Source organism: Brachypodium distachyon, chromosome 3 (assembly GCF_000005505.3).
Source record: "Brachypodium distachyon strain Bd21 chromosome 3, Brachypodium_distachyon_v3.0, whole genome shotgun sequence".
In the NCBI taxonomy this organism is placed as follows: Eukaryota; Viridiplantae; Streptophyta; class Magnoliopsida; order Poales; family Poaceae; genus Brachypodium; species Brachypodium distachyon.
Window position 1 is genome coordinate 57,225,956 of NC_016133.3, and position 22,009 is coordinate 57,247,964.

The 22,009-nt window shown below is 47.0% G+C and overlaps 4 protein-coding genes across 4 annotated transcripts; 1 reads left to right on the forward strand and 3 right to left on the reverse strand.

Annotated features, from left to right (window-relative positions):
* Nucleotides 1–610: 610 nt before the first annotated feature.
* LOC100827590 (inactive anthranilate O-methyltransferase 1) lies at nt 611–2,338 on the reverse strand. Its single transcript, XM_003572993.3, has 4 exons — nt 2,264–2,338; nt 1,538–1,930; nt 1,157–1,423; nt 611–1,050 (listed from the first exon to the last, which is right to left on the reverse strand). Exons 1-4 carry the CDS (start codon nt 2,336–2,338, stop codon nt 715–717), a joined length of 1,071 nt encoding a protein of 356 aa, XP_003573041.1. The 3' UTR covers nt 611–714.
* Nucleotides 2,339–3,436: 1,098 nt separating this feature from the next.
* LOC100827898 (STOREKEEPER protein) lies at nt 3,437–6,020 on the forward strand. Its single transcript, XM_010237766.3, has 2 exons — nt 3,437–4,513; nt 5,638–6,020. The coding sequence occupies exon 1, from the start codon at nt 3,531–3,533 to the stop codon at nt 4,506–4,508; it is 978 nt and encodes a 325-aa protein (XP_010236068.1). The 5' UTR covers nt 3,437–3,530; the 3' UTR covers nt 4,509–4,513; nt 5,638–6,020.
* Nucleotides 6,021–12,085: 6,065 nt separating this feature from the next.
* Nucleotides 12,086–14,842, reverse strand: LOC100828206 (ethylene receptor 4). The gene is made up of 2 exons (XM_003572995.4): nt 12,993–14,842; nt 12,086–12,914 (listed from the first exon to the last, which is right to left on the reverse strand). The coding sequence occupies exons 1-2, from the start codon at nt 14,673–14,675 to the stop codon at nt 12,426–12,428; spliced, it is 2,172 nt and encodes a 723-aa protein (XP_003573043.1). The 5' UTR covers nt 14,676–14,842; the 3' UTR covers nt 12,086–12,425.
* A 2,009-nt stretch (nt 14,843–16,851) lies between these two features.
* Nucleotides 16,852–20,121, reverse strand: LOC100829807 (soluble inorganic pyrophosphatase 6, chloroplastic). The gene is made up of 5 exons (XM_003570507.2): nt 19,606–20,121; nt 17,995–18,095; nt 17,724–17,905; nt 17,235–17,333; nt 16,852–17,144 (listed from the first exon to the last, which is right to left on the reverse strand). Exons 1-5 carry the CDS (start codon nt 19,998–20,000, stop codon nt 17,052–17,054), a joined length of 870 nt encoding a protein of 289 aa, XP_003570555.1. The 5' UTR covers nt 20,001–20,121; the 3' UTR covers nt 16,852–17,051.
* Nucleotides 20,122–22,009: the final 1,888 nt, after the last annotated feature.

The window sequence follows — 22,009 nt, forward strand, 5'->3', positions numbered from 1 at the left end:
CATCTCTTGAAGTGTGATTTGTAATAATTGTGAAGTGTCGGACGTTTTTGTAAAGTGGACCTGTGAAGGCCCCCGCGCCAATCTTTTCGGGACGGAAGAAATAGTACGCAACTTGTATATATGATGAAATAAACATCTACAAGTGATGAAATTTTATAGCGGGACAAGGTTACATGAATTGATATCCCAGTATGTTTGGGCCATACTGGGATATCACAATAATTGGGCCGAATTGAGTCAAGCCCAGTTGGCCACCAATTAGCCTTGGGCCAAACTAAGTTAAAGCCTAACGACAGAAGAAACGTATACATCATGCAGGTCCTGCCCTCCTCCTGCACTGATCCACTCCTATGCTAATCCATGCACGCAGGCTGGGAGTCTCTCGCGCGCTATGACGGGTCTTACGGCAAAACTCTTACGCAAGTTTTTTTTTAACAGCATGCGTCAAACTCTATCACAAGTTTGTGACTTAATTTGCACGCGCCATGCATGACAAATACGCTCACAGCAGACTCCTATGTAATGCAGTTTGCATAATGAAATAGGCATACAGTACCTTTATTAATTAATCGTTGCCTTACAGGAAAAAAGAAGCTAGCAGAAGCGGCAAATACAGTACGGAGTATAGTTCAATCTCATCAACTCTTGTCATCTTGTGTGCCGTCCAGGAAAGCTAATTAACACTGACACGGCAGCAGCAATTAAAATCACCGATCATGCCTTGGTGAGCGACACGGCCACCGTTGCTAGTCTGGCCACCTCGTCCTGCAAGCTTCCCTCCAGGCTCCACCGCTGCTCCGCGGTCCTGACAAACTCATCCATCACATCACCCAAATGCTGCGCAACCAGGGGCTCGAAAACGGCTCTCATCTGGTTCGCTAACCTGTTCGGGGTGATCAGCGCACTGTCCATGCCGCTCGTCAAGCCATGCACGCACATCTCGTTGATCCAAAAGGAGCCCTCTTCTTGGATGATCTCCCTCAGCTCTTCGTCAGAAGGTTCATACACTGGCACGTAGAAAGAATTCAGCTTCTTTTTCTCGAACACGCCCTGTCAAATCATACCGAAATTCAGATCAGGAGGTCGCGGACTTGCTTGCCAGATGAATAAAATGGCATGCATGCTAGTCTAATTCCAAGTAAGGAAATTAAGGTACCTCCGAGGCAGTAACACTTAGAATCTGAAGTAAGATTTCCACGAGGCGGGGGAACTTGGAGGAGATTCCTTCAGAACGCCTGCCTAAAAGGGAAACGACTATCTTGCCCCCTGGGACTGATTCTTTGGCTCTCAGCTTCAGGAAAAGTGTGAAATCTTTCTTGAACTGGTTTGCGTAAGCCTCAACGACCAGAGGGAGTCTTTCACGCCTAGCGTGCTCATCAATGTCGTAAGCCGGGATTTGGTTCCGCGTCAGATCTTCAGGAGCCTGTAAAAGTGTAAAGATAAGGGAATTAATAAGCTTTTAGTTGCAGAAACGACAAGTAACACAATGGATTCGATACATCGAGCAAAAGTGCAAAACTGTCAAACTAACTCGCACCTTTGAGAGCCAATGCAGGCTGTTGGACGAGCAGGCGAGATGCAAGGATTCAGCAGTGAAGAGCCTCTCGTAAAATGACCCCGGCGTGACGCCGGTCACGACAACGGGCTCGTCGCTTCGGCGGAGCGTAGTCAGGTTCTTCACCACCGTGTTGAAGTCGTTGTCAGGCAGGTCGTTGAGGAGGACACACAGCTCCGGCGGTGGCTGCTGGAGCTCAAGGTAGTGCTTGTGGATGGCCTCCACGGCAAAGGAGACCAGCGTCAGCGCGTTTGGGCCGGAGGAGCAGCCCAAGTCCGCGATCACAATGTTTCCGCGCGACAAGCCGTTGTTGGCGGTGCATAGCTCAGCGATGGCCGCTTCTATCATGGGCTTCATCCTTTCCTGGTCAGCGTTCTGCAGTAGACATGTGCTACTTCAGGGAAAATCTATGACTAAAAATGCGTGCTTCTTAACTTAGCAAATTCTTTTGAATCTCAGTAATAGAAGGTACTCCGTATCGTATACTCCCTCCATTCCATAATTCTTGTTTCAAATTTGACCAAAAATTGATGTATCTATTCCTAAAAAGTGTTTAGATACATGTAATATTTTGACAAGAATTATGAAATGGAGGAAGTGGTAAAATAGTTTCTTGGTGAACCAATTTTGAGAAGCCAAGTGTCAAAGGAACAGGTGAACAGGCCATAGAAAGAACATGAGTGGATTAACCAAGAGAGGAGATGATACCTGAATACTGGAGTTGCGAGCATAACTTGTTTCTCCTTGTCCATGATTCATAAACACCGTCTGTTGCGAAGCCATGGCTTTGCTTGGAGCAGAGCCCGATTATAGGATGGCAATGCCGACAGCGTACTTGGGGTTCCAGTACTTTTTCCTATGAGTAATGGAGACGTCGCTTCTTGGCCTTTGCGCGAGAGCCTAGATAAACCATGCGAGGATAACGTGCATGGACTATGCACGTCGACCAAATAAGGAAGAACACTGCCATTAAAGCACGATCCAAAATAACGATGCTTGTCTGTTTCTAATGACAATGGTTATCCATTTCCAATGATAATGGTTATCCATTTCTAATGAGATGGTGATTATATATTTCTATCTTTCTACTCGGCTATATATATGACAAGTGAAAGGCAAGGATCACGTGCAAACCGAGCAATCAATTTGTGATCCCTTAATTTTGAAATGAAGTGCTCAACGTGATAAAATCTCGCAACAAGATTGATTACGCGGAAAAACGTATCTATTTTCTGAAGCTTACTTATGTATTTCATATGGAGTACGTAAAATCAAATCATTTTCATGATAGAATGGAAATCAGTTAATATCCGATATCTTATTTGATATCAAATCTTATTTGTTGGGTAGAGTACCCTTTTCTTTTTTAGGCCGCCTCGCGAAAAGTGGCGTTTGTGTGCGGCGATCTCGCAACACAAGGCTGGCTTCTTTTTCCCTTGAAGTTTGTCACCAGATTTAAAGTTGTCTTGTCTTTAACAAGCCAACTGATTTTGTTTGGCATAGGCTAGCATGTGTTTCGAGTGGCTGTTGCAGCGGTGTACTCCAGGTGGTTTGCTTGCCGTAAAGCCAAGGTCGCCCTCGTGGAGTGATGCACAACGATCATGACGCTGCTGCCGAACAACCTCAACATCAGTTTTGTCTTTCCTTCAACCGTCAGTGTGGAGCACGTGTGGTGGCTACTGATGTACGTACCTATGGTTGTTATGATGATTTTTATCTGATTTTCTGCTAATTAACCGGGTATTGAATAAGAATGTTTTTCTTACTTAAATGAGACGAGGCAAAGCTCAGTTTCGGAAACGAAAAACGAGTAACTGTCGCGCGTTCTATTTTTTGAACATCTTTTGCCGAACCCAAACCCACTCGTACCGTCGTACGCTCGAACCGCTCCGGGTCTTCCCACCGCGTCCAGCCCGACGACCCCTGAGCGTCGAACCCCGCACCACAACAAGCCCCCGACGCGCACACCGCGCCGATGCCATCCAAGCGCCCGTCCCCCAGCGCCATGGACGCCATGGACGCCGCGGCGGCCTCCTCCCCTCCCTCCTCTCCAGGCTCGCAGAAGCGCCCGTCCCGCCCCAAGCTCCGCCTAGACCAGGGCCGCCCGGAGCCCAACCCTAGGTCCCGCGGCTCCCACTCGGGCAGCAACCCCTCCCGGAAGAGCGGGCGCAAGCGCAATCGCAGGCCCCGCGCTCTCCCCGAACCCGACGCGGTGACCGCGCTCCCCGCCGAGCGCAGGCCCCGCGCGCTCCCGGAACCCGGCGCCGGGACCCCGTCCGCCGAGCGCAGGTCCCGGCCGCTCCCCGAGGCCGCCGCGTTGACCGTGCTCGCCGCGGCCACCGGCGCCGGATACCGCGGCGCCGTCCAGAGGCTCTGGAGCGACGCCGACGAGGTCGCGCTCCTCAAGGGCGCCGCCGCCTTCCGCGCGCGCACCGGCCGCGTCCCGCGCCTCCCGGACATGGGCCCGCTCTTCGACTCCATCAGGGGCTCCCTCTCCCCGCACCTCGACCAGGCCAAGGTGTACTACAAGCTGAAGCGGCTCAAGAGCAAGTTCCTCCACGCGGCGCCGGCCGCCGCAGCGGGCCCGCACGACCTCCTCGTGCGCGACCTCTGCTACGACGTGTGGGGCGCCCACCTCGGCCTGTCTGCCGAGGACGACGCGGTGGAGGCCGAGGAGGAGGCTAGCGAGCGCCGCACTGTCCCAGACGCCGCAGCCATGCTTCCGGTAGTCACCGAGGTGCTCGATGCGTACTGGAAGACGAGCGGCCCGGCACTGTCCGGGGTGTCCCTGGAGAAGGGGCTGTCACTGCTAGGGACAGAAGCCGCGAGATCCATCGAAGCCAAGTGGAGGAAGCAGCTTGATGAAGAGGTGCACTCGCAGATGAGGCGGCACGATCTGGCCAAGGAGGTTTACGGCTTGCTCCTTGACGCCATTAAGCGCCTCGGGCCTTAGCTCGGGTATGGCTGTCAACCGTTGGGTTTCATCTGATTTGTAGGAAACTACGCTATTTCCTTCGCTAGTTTTAACTACTTGCTAGGTAATTAGTTTGCATTCTGTAATCCAGCGTCGGGGTTATATACATACGTTTGCATATTAGTTACATAGAGTTTGAGCATACATCTTTGTTGTGGTAGACTTCTGTTGAGAAGTAACACGGTGACTGTTCATTGCGTTCAGCATAGAGCATAAACACTGCAAAATTCTACAATTGTGCTGTCCTTTAGTGCGAATAAGGTAACATCTTATCGGCAAAACTGCGAATAAAATTCTGCAATTCTCAGAAGCAGTTTAATTGAAATTGCGCTTGACCTATGAAATGTTCTAGTGTGATTCGTCCGGAACCCACTCATACTGTCTGGAATTCCCGGTCCATGCAAAGGTTGTGGAAGAATCTTACATCTATACGTGGGTAATGTGGGTTTCAAATCGCTGAGAGCACCTGAATCCATCTCAAGATACCTGAATTGTGTCCTGAACATCTGCGTTACAGTCATATTTATAGGGCTTCCATGATTCCATCTCTTTCGTGACCGGCTGCAGATTTCCAGCAAGATTTAATATGCCCTTATGAGCTTCGTTGCACCATCTGAACTGCTGAGCAGTAAGCATCTCTTTAATAGGCCAGTCTTTTTTTGAGTTGTGACTTGCAAGCGTGTAGTGGCAATACTATTCTTGTAGCTGAGTGTTTATACTGTTTGCCATATGTAATTCAGCTGCTTCTAATTTTCATCTCCATTTAGAGCAGTATTTCTGCTTTTCATAAAAGACTAATCCATGATTTTCGTAGCCCTTGCTATCAGTAAAAGATTTCATCAGATTTGGTTGACACGGTGGAAACTCTGTATCTAGTTATTAGAACTTAAAGCATTGTTTCTGGTCCTCGGCTCCTTATTTCCAAGTCGTACTGTTGTTTTTGTCAGTTGTAAGAGTTCATCAGCTCCATGTTGGTTCTGGGTTATCCACGTTTGGCACATAATTTTAAGGAATCTCAGCAAACTTGGTTGTGCTTTTCCTGCCCTTGCTTGCATCCGTTCATATTATTCTGAACCAGTGCTGATACTAATCAACACTTCTTCTGCAGGGACAAGTTGACGAGGTATACCGAGCCAGCTAGGTGCCTCATTATAGGCTGATCTCGTAGATCTGTACTCAGCTGCTGACTGACAGGCCCTAACAAGAAGTAATGATCAGCGTTGATACGCTATAGCTGTACAATCTGCATGACTGCTTGTTGCGTGTATTGGATGTATCAGATACTTTAGGTTCAAAGGTGTCACTTCTGCTTCTGCTATGTCTTTAGATTTAGATGTGAAAATGATTCAGACGCTCAACCGCTTCGTAACTGTTGTAACTTCGTCTCAGTGATGTCAGGTCTGTATTTTTCAATTGTAAGAATCCAGTATTTTGAATATTCATTGCTTTTATGCTGTGGTTAGGATCACTTGCTTAATTTGTGCCATTTAACTCCCAGTTCCACTGTCAGTCATTACATAGTTGCTTATTTCCCATGTCATTGTTGTTCAAACTAGCACAATGGCCCGCGCGAAATGCACGGGCTAGACCTAATGATCATTGTTGTATTATTATATTTGTACGTGTGTGCTGATGACGTTTTCTCTTTGTATCTCTTTTGATACCACATTACTTTGGTAATATCATGTTATTGCAACACGAAAAAGATATTGTTATATTAGTCGAAAAACTCTATCACTAGTAGCACGTTTATATACAGAAATTATTATTTTTTGTATAGTTGTTCGTCAAAATTAGACAGAAAATTCAATGCGGGCCTTATAAATCCGAATGGAGGAAGTATAATTCACTGCTATTGTATTCTATCTGATCGTCGTATTTGTAATATAAAATCGAAGACATGAAATATGTATAATTAAAAGCAACTCCAGCATGTTACCTAAATTTAAGCCCCCATATTCTTATATGGGGATCCCCTATAAAAGATTATTCCCCTAAATTTGTGTTTTCTTCCGCAGACTCCTGATCCTACTCTCCATATTTCACTCTTCTAATATTTTATTCAACCTCTTTTCTAAACTTTCGTGTTTCAAATGACTTATTCATATAATTCAAATTCATATTATTTAAATCAAATCATTCTATTTTATAGCACTTAAATTAACTATATAATGCGGAGTATTATTAACGATTATAATTTAATTAATAAAGTTTTTTAATTAGCGTTGTGTCTTTTTACAAACTATTCTACACAAGCGATTATCTACGTCTCTACTACGACTTGAATTGCTCTCTCCTTGATCTCTACATGAAGAAAGATCCACATGCAGCAACGGCTGTTCCCCTTTTCTCCTTCTTTCTCTTATCTTTTTCTCATTTTCTCTCTGTTCGTTTTCCCGTACAGGCTGAGGCTCACCCGATGTCCAAATAGAACGCCGCTGCCACCGGCAAGGCCGCCGGCCGCCTCTCCCCATCCCCAACACTGCCGTTGGCTCTCCCATCCCCAACACTGCCGCCACCCGACTGTCTCAACCAACGCTGCCGCATCATTCGTTGCCGCTGCGCCAGCCTTGATGCCACTCAGTTGCCTTCCCCATCTCTTGTCCAGCAGCTCGACGGCGCCTCACCGGGATCCAACGACGCCCCACCGCTTCCTACTGCTAGTTTGGCGCGCCAGCTCCACCAGCCGTATCGGATATCAACCTCCTCGTATCACTCTTCTTTCTCTAACAATGAGTCTTCTCATATTCTTGTGATGTTGTCTTCCCTTTCCCTGTCTTCTTCGTCCAAGTCTTCAAATTTCATGACCAGCAACAGTACCTACTCCCCGTCGAGCAGGCATTATCACCCTGGAATTGAGCAGCGGTGGTGGCCGAAGTTGATGAGTAAGGAGCGGCCAGGGATGAGTTGAGTGGTGAAAGTTTGTTGGCATCCCCGTCCTTGTTGCAGGCTTGGCTTCAAAGGTTGAATTTAGATTTTATTTGTCCATGATGTGTTGTAGTGCGTTATCAGGATCTGACTCAGGGCAGGGCCGCCTCCAGGAATTGGGGCCCTCGGAGCAAAGTTGAAAATTTTGGTTTTGAAATTATGACCGAAAATGAAAAAAGAACACAGGGTCGTGTCTCTCGGACAATAGCTTGACGAACTACGGTGTAATAGTGTCGCGTACCGTTAGTCACAAAACCGATCACTGAAAAATGGAATTAATTGAATTGATCTTCAATGAATCAAAGGAGACATATTATTGACCAGAGCGGGATTTGGGTATTTGATAGGTTCAACTCAAATCGGCTGGCCTCGCCTCGTACAGATTTTTTTTTTGCGCCCTTGTGCAGAATATCTAACGGTTGAAAATAAATGGGAGGATGTGTGTCAACGTGAGGCCTCCCCCGATGTCAACTTTTAAGAAGAAAAAAAAGTTGTCAAAACATATTCATATGACATATATATAGTTTTGAATATCTCGTCGAAATATGAACATCGGCGAAGACGAACCATGAATTAAGTACACAGTTTGAGAGTTAAGACATTTTAAAGTTTTGAATTTGCAAAAGATTTTCACGTTACAAATTGTCTGATGCCTTTTGCATGCATCATGCATCTCCTCCTGTGGCGCACGCATGTGGTGGAGCCCATGCTCGCATGAGGCGTCGCACCCTAATGCAATCGTACGTACCCCGTTATATCGATCTAACGATTGCAGTTTTTTTAAAGAAATTGTGTGGGATTCGTTTGGTCCCAGGGAGCCAATAGGCCAAGTTTACGTGACATGTTTGGACTCGTTGTGTTCTTTTAGGTTCAGCCAAACGTAACATTAAACAAAGAATTTATAAGACGCATAGATCTTATATCTAAAGGCTGGAAATTATTGAGGTGATGTGGATCAACGTGGAGCCTCCCCTCGGTACCCCTCATATTGCTTTTAGTATATAACTAGCACGGTGTCCCGCGCAATTGTGCGGGAAACATCTGTCATCGTCTAAGCTTTCTAGCTGACGTAGATATGTATTGTCATGCTATTTATATAATTGGTCGTTAGAAAGACAGAATTAATCTACTTAATATATCTAAAAAAGTAAAATCTATATACTGAGTCAAATGATGTTTCAACATATGAGACAATATTTTATCAATATGTGATTTTATATCGAAATCCAGAACTAAAGATTAAATCTAGTGTCGGCTGGTGGACTGACTTTTGCATCAGATTTCTGAATTATTTATAGGTGATATTAGCCTAGTATTTGTGATTAAAGTTTAATTCACCTACCAACCACTATTTTTACCTGAGATTGTTGATCACGCTAACAATCGCTGAAAATGGAAATTGAGGTCGTGTTTAGCCCATATTTATCTAACTAACAATAGATAATTTGGATCAACGTGATGTTTTCTCTCCAGAACCTTGTATTGTGCTTTTATTATATATTGACTGGTCATTTGTAATTGATATTAGTTTATTATTTGTAATTAAACTTCAGATCACCTACCAATCTCTGGTCTTTCTCTGATATGGTTCATTACACATGATATGACATCTGGACACTAAATTAAAGTTCAAATGAGTAGTAATTGGTGGATCAATTGTTTGCACTCATAGATTATGTGTATGCTAAATTATATTGGTAGATATGTTTCAACAATTGTAAATACCCTTCTATATAAATGAAAATGACGCAGTAGCTCCTTCCCTACTGTATTTTGAGTCAAAAAAAAGATATGTTTCCATGCATGATAATAAATCATAATGTGAATTTAATGTTTTTGTTCTATAGATACTTGAATTTAATTTTGATAAGAGTTAGTCATTTTTTTAGTTTGTAGAGATATTTATTACTCCCTCCAATACATAAAAAGTGTCACCCACTTAATACAAAATTTGTACCAACTTAGTACCAAATGGGGGGAGTAGTAATTAATATTTCTATGACGTGTGCAAAAAAATAATGGATAATAAAGTCGAAAGGTCGGTAATATATTGATTGACTAACTCGTTGGCACAATAAAAATAAATATTAACTTAATTAACATTAATCATAACATATTGGGCCTATGTGGACCTTAAACCAATTTGATGGTTTATTCCTAGCTCGTCTAGTATACCCAAGTCATTAAATCTTGACCGTTGGATCTGATAATTGAGGTGATGTGGATCAACGTGTAGCCTCCCCTCGGTACCCCTCACATTGATTTTAGTATATAATAGATTGTGGAGATATCTATTAGTAAATAATATTTCCATGACGTGTGCAATAAAATAATGAAAAATTTAGTCGCAAAGGTCGGTAATATATTGAGCGAGTAACTCGTTTGGCACAATAAACATAAATATTAACTTAATTACCATTAATCATAACATATTGGGCCTATGTGGACCTTAAACACAATATAAAAATACATATTAACTTAATTACCATTAATCATAACATATTGGGCCTTGTGTGCCTTAAACCAATTTGATGTTTTATTCCTAGCCCATCTAGTATACCCCACTAATTAAATATTGATCGTTAGATCTCAGATCCAACGTCCAGAATAATTGAGGTGGCGTGGATCAACATGGAGCCTCCCCTCGGTACTCCTCATATTGTTTTTAGTATATAATAGATCTTAACCGTTCTCTATATCATGCTAGATTAAATCATGGCCATTGTTTATGACTTATTGCCATTTTATTAGACTAAATCTCGGCGTTCTCTACCTCTTGCTTAGATCAAATCATAACCATCGTTTATGACTTAATGCTGTTTTTAGTTTTAATCTATACCAATAAGAGTACAATACTAATTAATTTGTAGATCATGACCTGCTATCCAGCTGTCAAGATCGGAGTACCATGGGTACTTATTCTAATTTGAGATCAAGGACATCACGCAATGGTTTGAAGAAGTGAAATTAATTAATCATTCTTTTATCTCTGATTTTAACCGTCGGTGGAGTCCAATTTGCATACGTGCACGTGTACGTTTCCATGTTGGACTGATTTCCTTGGTAGTTTGATTCGGACATGTACTATGTGCAACCATTTTTCTTTTACGTAGATCTGGTCAAAACAATTAGGGTGACGTGGGGTCAAAACAATTAGGATGATGTGGATTTTTTTTAATAAACGTGGAGCCTTCAGTCGGTAACCCCTAGATAGAAGTGAGGAAGTGAGGCAGATCCATACAAACAAAGTGCCATTGTTGCCCACAGGAGTTCACCCGCGGGTACCAGAGAACAGGAGTGCAAATTATAAGTTGTTGCTGTAGTATTCTTAGCATGTTCGTCTCGTTAATTTTTGCCTGAAATTATTTAATATATGGTCTTTTCTGTTTCAAAGTAAGTTCTGTGTGAGCTACTGATACAACATGGCCAGCACGGGCTGGGGAGTTTCTACATTAGGTGGAAAGTGCAGACTGCGGATCTCTTCAGTTTTTTTTCTTTCTAGAATACGCCCAGTCAGACGTATCATAATTATAAGAAGAAAAACCGCGATGCGGTTACATGTCCGGAGGCCTAAACGTTAGGGATTACTCGCTTACATTGCACGACTCACGCACCCTTACAAAAAGTTCTAGGGTTCTATCCTTAAACAGTCCCGCGTTTTCCCAAGCGGCGCATTCTTGCTCAATAGAGTGAGCCACCATCGACACGCACGGACGAACCCCCTCGAAAACAATCGCATTCCGGTGCCTCCAAAGGCACCAGCAAATGAGGACGATTCTCGTAGCAAAGTTCCAGCGAGTTCTTCGGTCGCCAAAATGTAGGCCGGACCACCACTGCAACAAGCCAAGCTGACCACCCGGCATCAAATCCAGCCGCCTCCATCTCCTGAGAAAGATGTCCCAAATTTGTCTGGCGAAGACACACCCGACCAAAAGGTGGGAAATGGTCTCAGGTTCCTGGTCGGAGAAGAGACAATGCGCCGGATGCGGCATACCACAACAACTCAAACGGTCCGCCGTCCAACAACGGCATCTAAGAGAAGCCAAGCGAACACCTTACAACGGCTTGGTGCCCTAGAACTCCAGAGATCGTCGGCACAAGGGGCGAATCTCTTCAGTTGAGGAAACCAGATCAAAAGATCTTACCAAATTACAAGCAGCATGAACAAGTAGCTCCAGTTGTTTCACAGGTTCAATAGAAGAGCACAGAACACAACACAAGGCATCGCAGACGTGCAGAACACATTCAGTTGAAAATTCGCCTCTTTTTGACTACGTCAGGTGCTTGGTCCTGTCACCTGTGGGCGTATTGGCCTGCCTCCCTGCTTCCTGCTACATCCTGTCGTCAACTCTTCTTCTGAAGTCAGGATGGCACGGATCGGGTCTGGACGGGTCGACCAAATCCATATCCATATCCATATCCATCGCCGGACCAACTATCCATCCACGAAAATATCCGTGGATGCAAAACAATATCCATATCCATATCCACCGGGTATCCGGGTATCCATAGATTATCCATATCCATGCAATATTCTCCTTCCGTCCAATATTAAGTGACTCTAATTTGTGAGGCAAAAAATTATATGCATAACTATGCGAAAGCTCATTGGATCCACATCTCGGTAATTTATTTATTTTAATAAACACCAGGTATTCATGGATATCCATGGATCAAATATGATATCCGTACCCGCTCCACGAATTGGCGGGTATCCATGCGTGGATATCCATGGATCGAAAACTCGATCCATATCCACGACCCATGGACTGGATATCCATGGATATCCGCATTTTGACTATCCATTGCCATCTTGATTCTGAAGCGCATTCTTGCAAATTACGGAGTACGTTTGAAAGCAATATGAAACTACTGTCAGTTTACCTCGTGTTTGTCTTGGAGGCTTGTAGTCATCTCCTTTCCTCGTGATGGAAATAGGACAAGCACCATGCGCTAAGATTTATTACATTAAAAGTTTTGAAGGACTCTACTGAGTTGAGCTCCCAATGCCGTCAGTGTGATGGGTTTCTGGATCAGGCCGTTTATTCCTGACCGCCGACACATTTCCCTGATGCTGTCGACTATGCTAACTGGAAGAGCAGCAGCTATGAGAAACCAGCGTCTGTTCCTGAGCTCTCTAATTTGGAGGGCCACCTCAAATACATCCATGTCAAGATCGAGGAGGAGGAGTTGGAAGGAAGAGTCAGCACTCTCCAGTAAGGCCAGGCAATGGATGCTCGACGACGCTGACATGACCTGGTAACCGAGCTTCTCGAGGAGCTTCTGGGTCACCACCCGGCTCATGCTGTCACTGTCAATGAGCAGAATCCTCAGGCCATTAAAGCGAGGAATGGACGGCGGCGTTCGTCGGCACACGCCTAATTGCTGCAACTGGAACTGCAGAGTGAGGGTGATGCTTTGTCCATCCGATGCCGACCTCACGGTCCCATTCATGATCTGAAGAAATGTGGAAACAAACCATTCTGATCATGTACAAATTGACAACAGATAACTTGAAATTTTTGGCATACCAACCTGCACAATCTTCTTGCACATGCTGATGTGAGAACTGACCGGTCTATGGGGCAACTGGCTGCAACCGGTTGATCTTTCCATCCCAACCTGGAATTTGACACATGTACTACAACCTGCTGACAGGTTTAGTTGCATCGGGATGCAATCCTCTTCATCCACATTGCACCCCTTGACAGAGAATAAGAGACGCCCGCCGTTTTTGCATTGCCGACTAAGCACATCGCCCACCATGTGCAGTAGGAGCTGGAATACTCTCGTCTCATCACCGACAACCCACTCTGGCAAGGAATTCACCAACTTGTATGAGAAACTAACTGCCCTGCAACTGGCCAGGCACCCTGCGACGCTCATCGCCTCCCTGATGAGTGAGTGGAGGCGGAACGGCGCGCAATTCATCACCAACGTCTCCATGTCGACATCATTCATCAGTGCCAACGAGAGGGTGCTGGTCCTGGCAATGGCATCGACCACAGGCTTCTGCTCGCGGCGCATGTTCTCTGCCTGCCGCACCATGGAGAGCACCCCGATTATCGAGTGCATCGGCCTTCGCATGCCGTCACACATTGCGCTCTGGACGTACTTGATAGCGTTGTTCGCCACCACCGCTTCATGCTTGGCCCGCGACAGGGCCCTGCGCTGCTCGGCAAGCTTGTCGCGCATGACTTGCCACTCCTCGAGGACCGTCGCGTGGGAGAGCGCCACGGCGACCTGATCGGAGACAACCTGCACAATGTCCAGGTCTTGGGTGCCCCATTCTCTGGAACCATCTTGGCTGTGCAGAACCAGCACCAAGATGGCGTATGAGCTCGCCTGATCCGGTGTCTTTCCCCCGTCGAAACTGGAGACCTTGAGCATGGGCATCCGTATGGCAGCCACTGCTCCAGGTGGCATGAGGCCGCCGCTGCTCGCCGTCGCGAGCGCTGAGCCTGGCCTGAGCACCTTGGCAGCCTCGCTGGACTTTATGTCGAACACGTCGGGGTCATCTTCGGAGATAGGGGCCTGCGAGCCCAGCACGACCCCGACGGGGCCCTTGCCTCTCAAGCTCAGCTGATGCACCATGTGGAGGATGCCGCCGGCGTCGTGGCCGGGCATCCAGACGGCGCAGCTACGGAGCGCGAGGGTGTCGGCGAGGTGGAGCATGGCGGCGTGGAGGATGGCCTGCGGGTCGCGGCCGCGGACGTGGGCGAGCATGCGGACGGCGCGGGAGGTTGCCTCGACGCGGCGGCGGACGAGGGCCAGGTCGCGGTCGAGCCGGCGCGCCTTGTCCCGGAGGAGCGCCTCGCGGAGCTTGGCGCGGATGAGGCGCGGGATGAAGGCGAGGAGGGAGACGGCGGTGGCGAAGGAGACGAGCGCGGCGAGGAGCTTGGCGGCGGTGGAGGCGAGGAGGATGCGGGCGGATTGCGGGTGGTGGGAGGCGAAGACGGCCAGCAGGTGCGTGGCGCCGCCCAGCGCGGCGAAGGCGGCCAGCTGCAGCAGCAGCCAGCGGAGGTCGAGGGGCGCGGCGGTGGCGACGAGGTCGGCGCGGCGGGAGGAGGCGAAGTAGAGGAGCTCCAGCGGGATGGAGAGGTAGGAGGCCGCGATGAGGAAGTCGCTCACCCGCTGGCACTGCAGCATCGCCTCCACCGCGCCGTCGCCGGCGCACCCGCAGTACCGCTGCGCCGCCGTGAGCAGCTGCGGTGTCATTCTTTCTTCTTCTTCCCCGTTTGCGTTTTTGATGCTAGCTGAACCAATCAGTCATTCAGTAGTCCAGCAGAGTCGGAGGTATATGCATGTGCTGTGCAATCATTTGGTCGCAAGAGATCCCTGAAAGCGAAGGTGGGAAGGAGGAAGGATATTCTAGCCGATGCGGTGGAGAGCCAAGAGCAAGACAGGTGTTGCCATGCAGCGGCCGGCCATGGCGCCCCGCCTCCGTGTTCCCCTGGTCCTGGGCTAAGGGCTCAGGCCTGTGGGTCAGCTTAAACAGACCATAGCGGGTTTTTTTTTAAGGAAACTACGGCGGTCAAAAGCCAATCCGGACCACTTTTAATTAAATGAAAGAATGAAGGTACAACGATTACAACGGCAACATTTGTCATGAAACATAAGAAAAAACCTAAGATCTCTAAACATGCCACGTACAGAAGAAGTGCAAACAAGGCGCGCCGACGATGTAGTCGAAAGGCCTTGATCTGCCGAGTCCACCCATGACACTATGTCGTCGCCGTATCCGAAGGGTAGCACCCAGCCGAGGCCTCGCCACGACACTTGCAATATGAAGCCGGCACAGTCGAAGGGCCATTTGCCGCCGAGACCCACCGCGACGCCGATGTGACTCAGATGGAGTCGAAGGGCTACTCACTGCCGAGATCATACCTCCACAGTCTTGTAGATAGCATAGTCGAAGGGGCATGCGCGGCCGAGACCCACCGCGACGAAGATGTGTTGCCGATGAAGTCGAAAGGCGACTCACAACCGAGATCATACCTCCACCCTGATGTGTCGTCGGCTAAGCCGAAACGCTACCCACCACCGAGAATACAACACGACACCTACGTGCCGACGGCAAGGACGAAAGGCATCACACGCCGAGACCACACCAAAAGAAAACAAACGCACTCTCCCGTCAGATACAAACCAAGAACCTAGGCAACACAAGAAACCACCCAACCTCCGACAAACCCTAAGCAAACCACTCCATATGACAAGGCACGAGGACCGGAAGGGACCTAGCGTCGGGGTCTCCAAGGCAACACCTCCAAGGAGGTAAACGACATTGGGATGCCGTCGTCGCCCGATCTAACAGATCTTAGGTTTTCACCCGGAGACCTCCAACTACAATACACAAAGATTCAGCTCCTCAATGAAGCCTCCAACGAGGGAACGACACCGGAAGGTGCCGTCATCATCAGCAGGGACCAAAGGTCCTGCAAGTTTTCACCCGGAGCAACATCTCGTGCACGCACAAGGTATGAAACACCAGCAAGCAGCAGCAGCAGTCACAAGAGAGATGAACGCGAAAGAAGTTGAAGAACCTGATAGTAGACCCGCGCTGCTGCTCGCCGAAGGCACCAAGAATCGCCAGATCTGGCGGAGCCTGCGCTGCGTAGCGCCAGCTCCGAGCGCCCGACACCCAATCTAGGATGCGCCAGCGCGTGCCGAAGCTGGCCGGGCCTGTGCCGCCGCCAGCCAAGCCGCGCCGCCAAGTCAAGGGGACGAACCTCAAAACCGTTGAAGAGCGGCGGATTTGGACTGCCGTCGCCAGAAGGCACCGGAACCGGCCGGGACATGCCATGGCCGGCCAACCGACGGCCAGGCCCTTGCCGAGGACGCGCCGCACAGGAGAGTCCGCCGACCACCGCCAACCACGAGGGAGAAGGAAGGGGAGGGGCCGCAACAACCGGCGGTGGAGTGAGGGGACGAATTTCTAGGGTTTGGGGGTGCCCCCGGTGTTGCCCGTGTCACTCTCTAGGGTTTGGGGGTGCCCCCCCTGTCGCCCTCAGCAGAGTGACACGGGAGGCCGAGACCAATTTACTCTTTTGAAATTTTGACATTGGAATTGTTAACGGCTAGTCACTGTAACTCCAAGCTAAGCCTGCTGAGTTTGGCATTGGTGTGGACTTTTTATACTCTCTCCGTCTCATATTAAGTGACTTTTTATTACATGTATCTATACATCTTTTAGACATAGATACATCCATATTTGGATAAATTTGAGTCACTTAATATGGAATGCGAGGGAGTTTAAAAAAATATCTGCTCCGGTATTTTTTTCACAGCAGACACATAAACTTATTTTCTCGTCATGCAACTAGGTTTTCTCAGCCAAACCTTTCCAGCTCCCCAGACGAATAGTTCATGTCCAAGAACTCACACAAGATGGTTGCTTACGAACATTCATTTTTCCTTTCTGAAAAGCTTGCTCAGAAATCAAATCCTTATTGACTCGACGAGATTATTCCTGTTACACCCAGGTCCATGAAAAGGTTGTGCAGACGAAGAAGTATGCTGATATATATCACATAAAAACAGCATGCTTAAGTACATAGCCGAAAGAATTGTTGGCTTCTCATGGACCTATGGTTAGGCTAGCGAGAGCTCTCCGGCGGGGATGTTCCTTTTTACCAATTTCTCCCATGATTCGTTGGTTTCTTGTATCACCTTCAGAGCATATTCCTGATTGAGACAAAGGATACCATCAGAATGCAGAAAATATCTTCTGCGATTAGATGACTGGAGAAGCTAAGATCACCCATGGTTCCTTACCTTGCTTGTGGGCTTGTTGCCAAGGCCAAATCTGTTGGCAGGCTTTCCATCTGGTATCTTGTAGTCTCTGAACCAGTCTCGGATTGCAGTCAATGTTCCCTGAGTAGGTACCGTATGATATTGGTTAAAACATATTTTAATTTTTTTTGTTTTTAATTATAATTGTGGGACTGAACTGAACTTGCAAAAGCTACGATAACATCACATTTTCAAGACAAAACTTTGCATAAATGCATGTGAAAGATGACTAGGGTTAAGTAAAGTATACACAAGTACCATACCCTCTTTTATTTTACTTAGCAAATAACATGAAGGTAGACTTTTTCTTTCCAATACTTAGCTGAGCCGCTGAGGTCAAAATTAGAAACAGAAAACAGTGCGCATATGAATTTCTCCATATCCTACTTTCTATCAAAGAGATAGGCAGCAGATACCAGATGGAGAACAAAGACAAACACTAAAACAAAAGGACAAGGACATCAGTCATACCGGAAAATGCTTCTCAACATCATCTACATCATTCACAAGGGATGCCTTGGGGTCATCCATCGAAATGGCCACAATTTTCCAGTCAAGCTCTCCCTCGTCAATCATTGCTAAAGCTGCCAATGGTTTCACTCTAAGAACATCCCCAATATTAGCTCTTCTTTCACCAATCTCAACAACATCAACTGAGAAAGAAAGTCAAGAGAAGATTAGAGGTCTTGAGCTAATATAAAAATCATGCTTATCAAAGTAGTAGAATAGAAAAGTTAACTACCAGGATCATTGTCTCCAAGAGCTCCTTCAACATCAGCGTTCGCAGCAGTCGGGTCCTCCCATGTTTGGGGAAGTAACCCGTAGTTCCAGTTGATGTTGTACCTGACATAACAGATAATGTCAGGGCAGCGTAAACTCAATGTCTTGCTAACAAGCAGGAAATTTCACCATTGAAGAATACGCCAAATCAGGAGTTCATAAGAAAAACAAACACTTCAATAAATATGCATGCCCCTTTTCAAAAGGATTCAAGACAGTCCAGCTTAAGATTTCTTTCAAGAAAAATGACGAAAAGTACTCGATTACACACTTTATTTAAATCAGTTCAACCTAGCTACTGTCAGTTTTATGGTAAAACAAATACAGCGACGCAGTTAACACAACATTGAGTTGTAGAGATTCTATAAGAGCACTCCCGATTTGATTTCACATAAATTATCCTTATAAGATCCGCTACTTATTTTGAGATGGGCATATGACAACAGGGAACCAAACTACACTTAAAATAAAGCATATGGCGATTGGCGAACACCAGTCTGGTATTGCAATGTCCAAGCACCATGCGTCCATGCCTCTATACATTGAATTAAAGTGGAAAGATTGCAAAATTTGGACCGAAAGACTACCAGTGTCAATGAAGTAAATAAACAAATTACCCACTTAAATCTCCCATTAAAGCAATTTAACATAACAACTAAACTCAGGAATACACTGAATTCATGCATGAGAATGATGAAACTCCCACAAAATCCTATAGCGCAATAAAGTTCTTGAAACCACAAACATAAACTTTTGAATAGTAAAAATCGTAAAGGTTTCAACCTTTTTTTATCAACCGCATTTATGGAGATAGCATCCTCCCTTTCTGTATAACACACTAGTTATTTTCCAACTTATGTTTGAGAACCAAAAACAAAATAAAACACTTAAAATAGTACAACACGAAGCAACAATGGCTGCTGATCCTACTCTAATAGTCTAATCCATTCTTAGTTCTTACGATATGAATGAAAGGCTTAAAAAGTGGTAAAACTTGGCATTCTCTTCTTATCAACGAAGCCTCTGGTGGTCAATCCCAAACAATTGGCCTCCTAGCTTTACTCATAAAGATTTGAGTAGATGGCCATATGTTCACTCCACCCAAGATTGCTAACAAATCACCGTAATCACCACTCGTTCAATGCAGCGGATACTCGTATCGCAATCTTTTGATTATTGTTGATTTGACATATATTTCTTTACTCGTAAAGATCTGATTTGATAGTCATCCGTGTCACTCCACCAAGACTACTCCCTAGACTGCTAGGAAATCACCATAATTGCCACCCGTTAAATGTGGTACATATATATCACTATCTTTTGCTTATAGTTGATTTGAAGTATATAACTATATATTTTGACATAATTTTGCCAGCACAAATTTGGGGAATATGGTCCTGCAACACATATTTTTATATTTTTAATTCCGTAGCAGCACACGTGAAATTAGCTAGTCTACCCACAATTTGAAGGAAATAGCCGTGGTTCCAATAACATGAAGGGTGCAATGTTTTCGGGAAGAACATAAACTACTGCATTTGCAATCCAATTTTCTTCGGTTCGGAGTCCTTACGGGTAGTAACGGAGGTTGCCCTTCTTGGTGTCCTGCTTGATGGGGGTGAAGGCCTCGTCGGTGGCGACCTCCATCTTGGCGCTGCTCTCCTTGGGGATCTCCACGATGAAGTGGAACACCCCGTCCCCGGCGCGGAGCGGCACGTCGTGCCAGGGGGACACCTTGCGGCCGGCGCCGTCGACGAGGAACACGCGGTAGTCGAGCGTCTCGGGCTGGCCCAGGTCCTTGGGCTTGAGCTCGGTGGGTCTGAGGAGCGCGGTGGTGGTGAGTCCCGGGCGCTGGAAGCGGACGGCGGTGGGGAGGCGGCAGCGGCCGCCGCGCCGGAGGAGGCCGACGCCCGACAGGCGCGTGAAGCGGGTCGCCGCCGTCGCGGAAGCCGTGACCGCCGTCGCCATCCGCGGTGGCCCTGGGGACTAGGAAGGAGGGTCGTCGGGGTTGGTGCGGGAGCGGGTGGAGGAAGACGAAGGCGGCGGCTGTCACTTGCAGACTGGAAAGTGGAGCTTGAGGATGACGAGGCGAGCAATTCTTGCGGCTAGGCTTAGCTGGGCCCTGTAGGCGCGACCCGAGCCCCGAGGACAGATCTCGAGAGTGCTTTGTGGGCCGCAGCCCGGCCTATTCATATAATAGGCTTAAAGCCCATTTGGACCGAGAAATTCCGGCCAGAACAGTATGCAGCCCTCTCTCTAAAAGAAGTGTAGCATGATGGCTGGTGGGCCTTCAGAAATCAGAACAGAACAGGTGCTTAAACCTGAAGATGACATCTGAAGTTCACTAGGCCTCCCTACTAGCAGGCAGCAGCACACCCCTGTGACCCTGGAACAGACCAAGAGCGGTTGCACAATGACGTCTCTAGGGGGGAGAAAAGACTAATATAAGCAGTGATCAGTATTCAATTGAGTTAGGCTTCAATTATATATGGATCAACTAGAGAGAGAGATGCTGCACCGCATATGCATGGATGCATGCCAGGTTCAGTTTCCATTTGCAGGAACGTGCTCGATGACTCCGTTCCGAAAGGTGAAAAAGGAATTTTACATGGCTGCAATTGCTTCTTGGAGAATGTTCGGCGGGGTGCATTAACCTCTGTGTTGGTTGGCTATTTTACCCACGAAGAACCGAGCCACACGTTTGGTTCAGCCAAGAGTTTGCAGCTAAGCACACTTCAATTGGCGCCTTACTGCTAAACGAGTTAAATGTTTGCCACCAACTGGATTTTATTACTGAATTACAGCATATCTTGACATCTTGTTATCTCTTTTGTTAATCCATCTATCATTTGAAACACACCAAACTTGTGTGTACTTGTCATGAACTAATGGATAAGGAGAGGATAAGATGCAGCAAAAGATTTGGAATTTTCTTTCTTTCCCAACAAAAGACAGCATTACAAATTTCCTGCAAAGGAAAAGCAAACTTAACAAAGGCGCGCAGATATCGCAGCCGATTCGCATTCGCATGATAGTAGATGGGTCTGAAGAAGTGGCCAAGAACTCCAGCAATATACTAATACGCATTCCTGGGCAATTAGTTTACGCTGACAGCGCACCCCGAAAGCCTCAAATCATTGCTGCAAAGTGACATGGATCGGTGCGCCTGCTCTGCTCTGCTTGCGAGCACTGGTCCGAATTGAATATTCCCCATGATTGATCCCGTGTCATCTCCAAATGACAGGGTTAGCATTAGCCCCCCCCCCCCCCCCCCCCCCGGTTTAATTAGTTTATCGGCCTAAAGCTGCAAACTTCAGCAAGAGTAAAGCAGGCTGCTGCGACCGAGAGAGAGGGAGACTGAAACAAAAAAAAAATCTGAAATCATTCTGATAACAAATCTGTTTCTGTTGCTGTCCCTGCTGTTGTTTCACAGATATCCACGTCCATGCGTACGTATGAGACGGATCGAATCGAGGAGATCTTAATTAAGCTGCACAGATTAGTGCTAATAATTGCTTGGGCTGAGAGCCGCCGGCCGGTTGGTCAGGCGGTGTCGTTCTACAGGACATGGCCGGAGCACCGCAGATATTGGAGGCCACTTGGTCACTGGAAAGGCTAAGCTAGTTTTGAGTTCTCTCTCGCCTTTGCGTTCTCGCCCGGCTGACATTGACCTGAGACGACTGAGAGAAAGAAGCATGCAGTGAGCGTGAGTGCGTGTGATTCATCGCCCGGATGACATTCATTCACCCAAGGCTGCTAGATTGCGTGCCAGCCAATGCCGTTGTAAGCATGTTTGTGCCTGTATACCACTCTGCCTGTCTGTGCCTGATGCGAAGATAGAGTATATACGTCCGTCTCTTCTTTTCCCTTTTTCAGGCGATACCGGCAGGGGATATCATAGAAGGAAAGGGGGAAACGATGGTAGTGGGTGCTGCTGGCCTGCTAAGACAAAAATCGCCATCGGATCGTCGAACACT

Bases quoted from the DNA above. Each gene is read 5' to 3' on its own strand.
- LOC100827590 (XM_003572993.3), bottom strand. From the start codon at position 2,338: ATGGCTTCGCAACAGACGGTGTTTATGAATCATGGACAAGGAGAAACA. The intron at 1,931-2,263 runs GTATCATCTCCT...TGTCTACTGCAG, and splicing joins CTCGCAACTCCAGTATTCAG to AACGCTGACCAGGAAAGGAT. The intron at 1,424-1,537 runs GTGCGAGTTAGT...ACACTTTTACAG, and splicing joins GCCTGCATTGGCTCTCAAAG to GCTCCTGAAGATCTGACGCG.
- LOC100827898 (XM_010237766.3), top strand. From the start codon at position 3,531: ATGCCATCCAAGCGCCCGTCCCCCAGCGCCATGGACGCCATGGACGCC.
- LOC100828206 (XM_003572995.4), bottom strand. From the start codon at position 14,675: ATGACACCGCAGCTGCTCACGGCGGCGCAGCGGTACTGCGGGTGCGCC. The intron at 12,915-12,992 runs GTTGGTATGCCA...ACATTTCTTCAG, and splicing joins TGTGCAAGAAGATTGTGCAG to ATCATGAATGGGACCGTGAG.
- LOC100829807 (XM_003570507.2), bottom strand. From the start codon at position 20,000: ATGGCGACGGCGGTCACGGCTTCCGCGACGGCGGCGACCCGCTTCACG. The intron at 17,906-17,994 runs GTAGTTAACTTT...TTTCTTTCTCAG, and splicing joins TCTTGGAGACAATGATCCTG to TTGATGTTGTTGAGATTGGT. The intron at 17,145-17,234 runs GTAAGGAACCAT...TGTCTCAATCAG, and splicing joins GCAACAAGCCCACAAGCAAG to GAATATGCTCTGAAGGTGAT.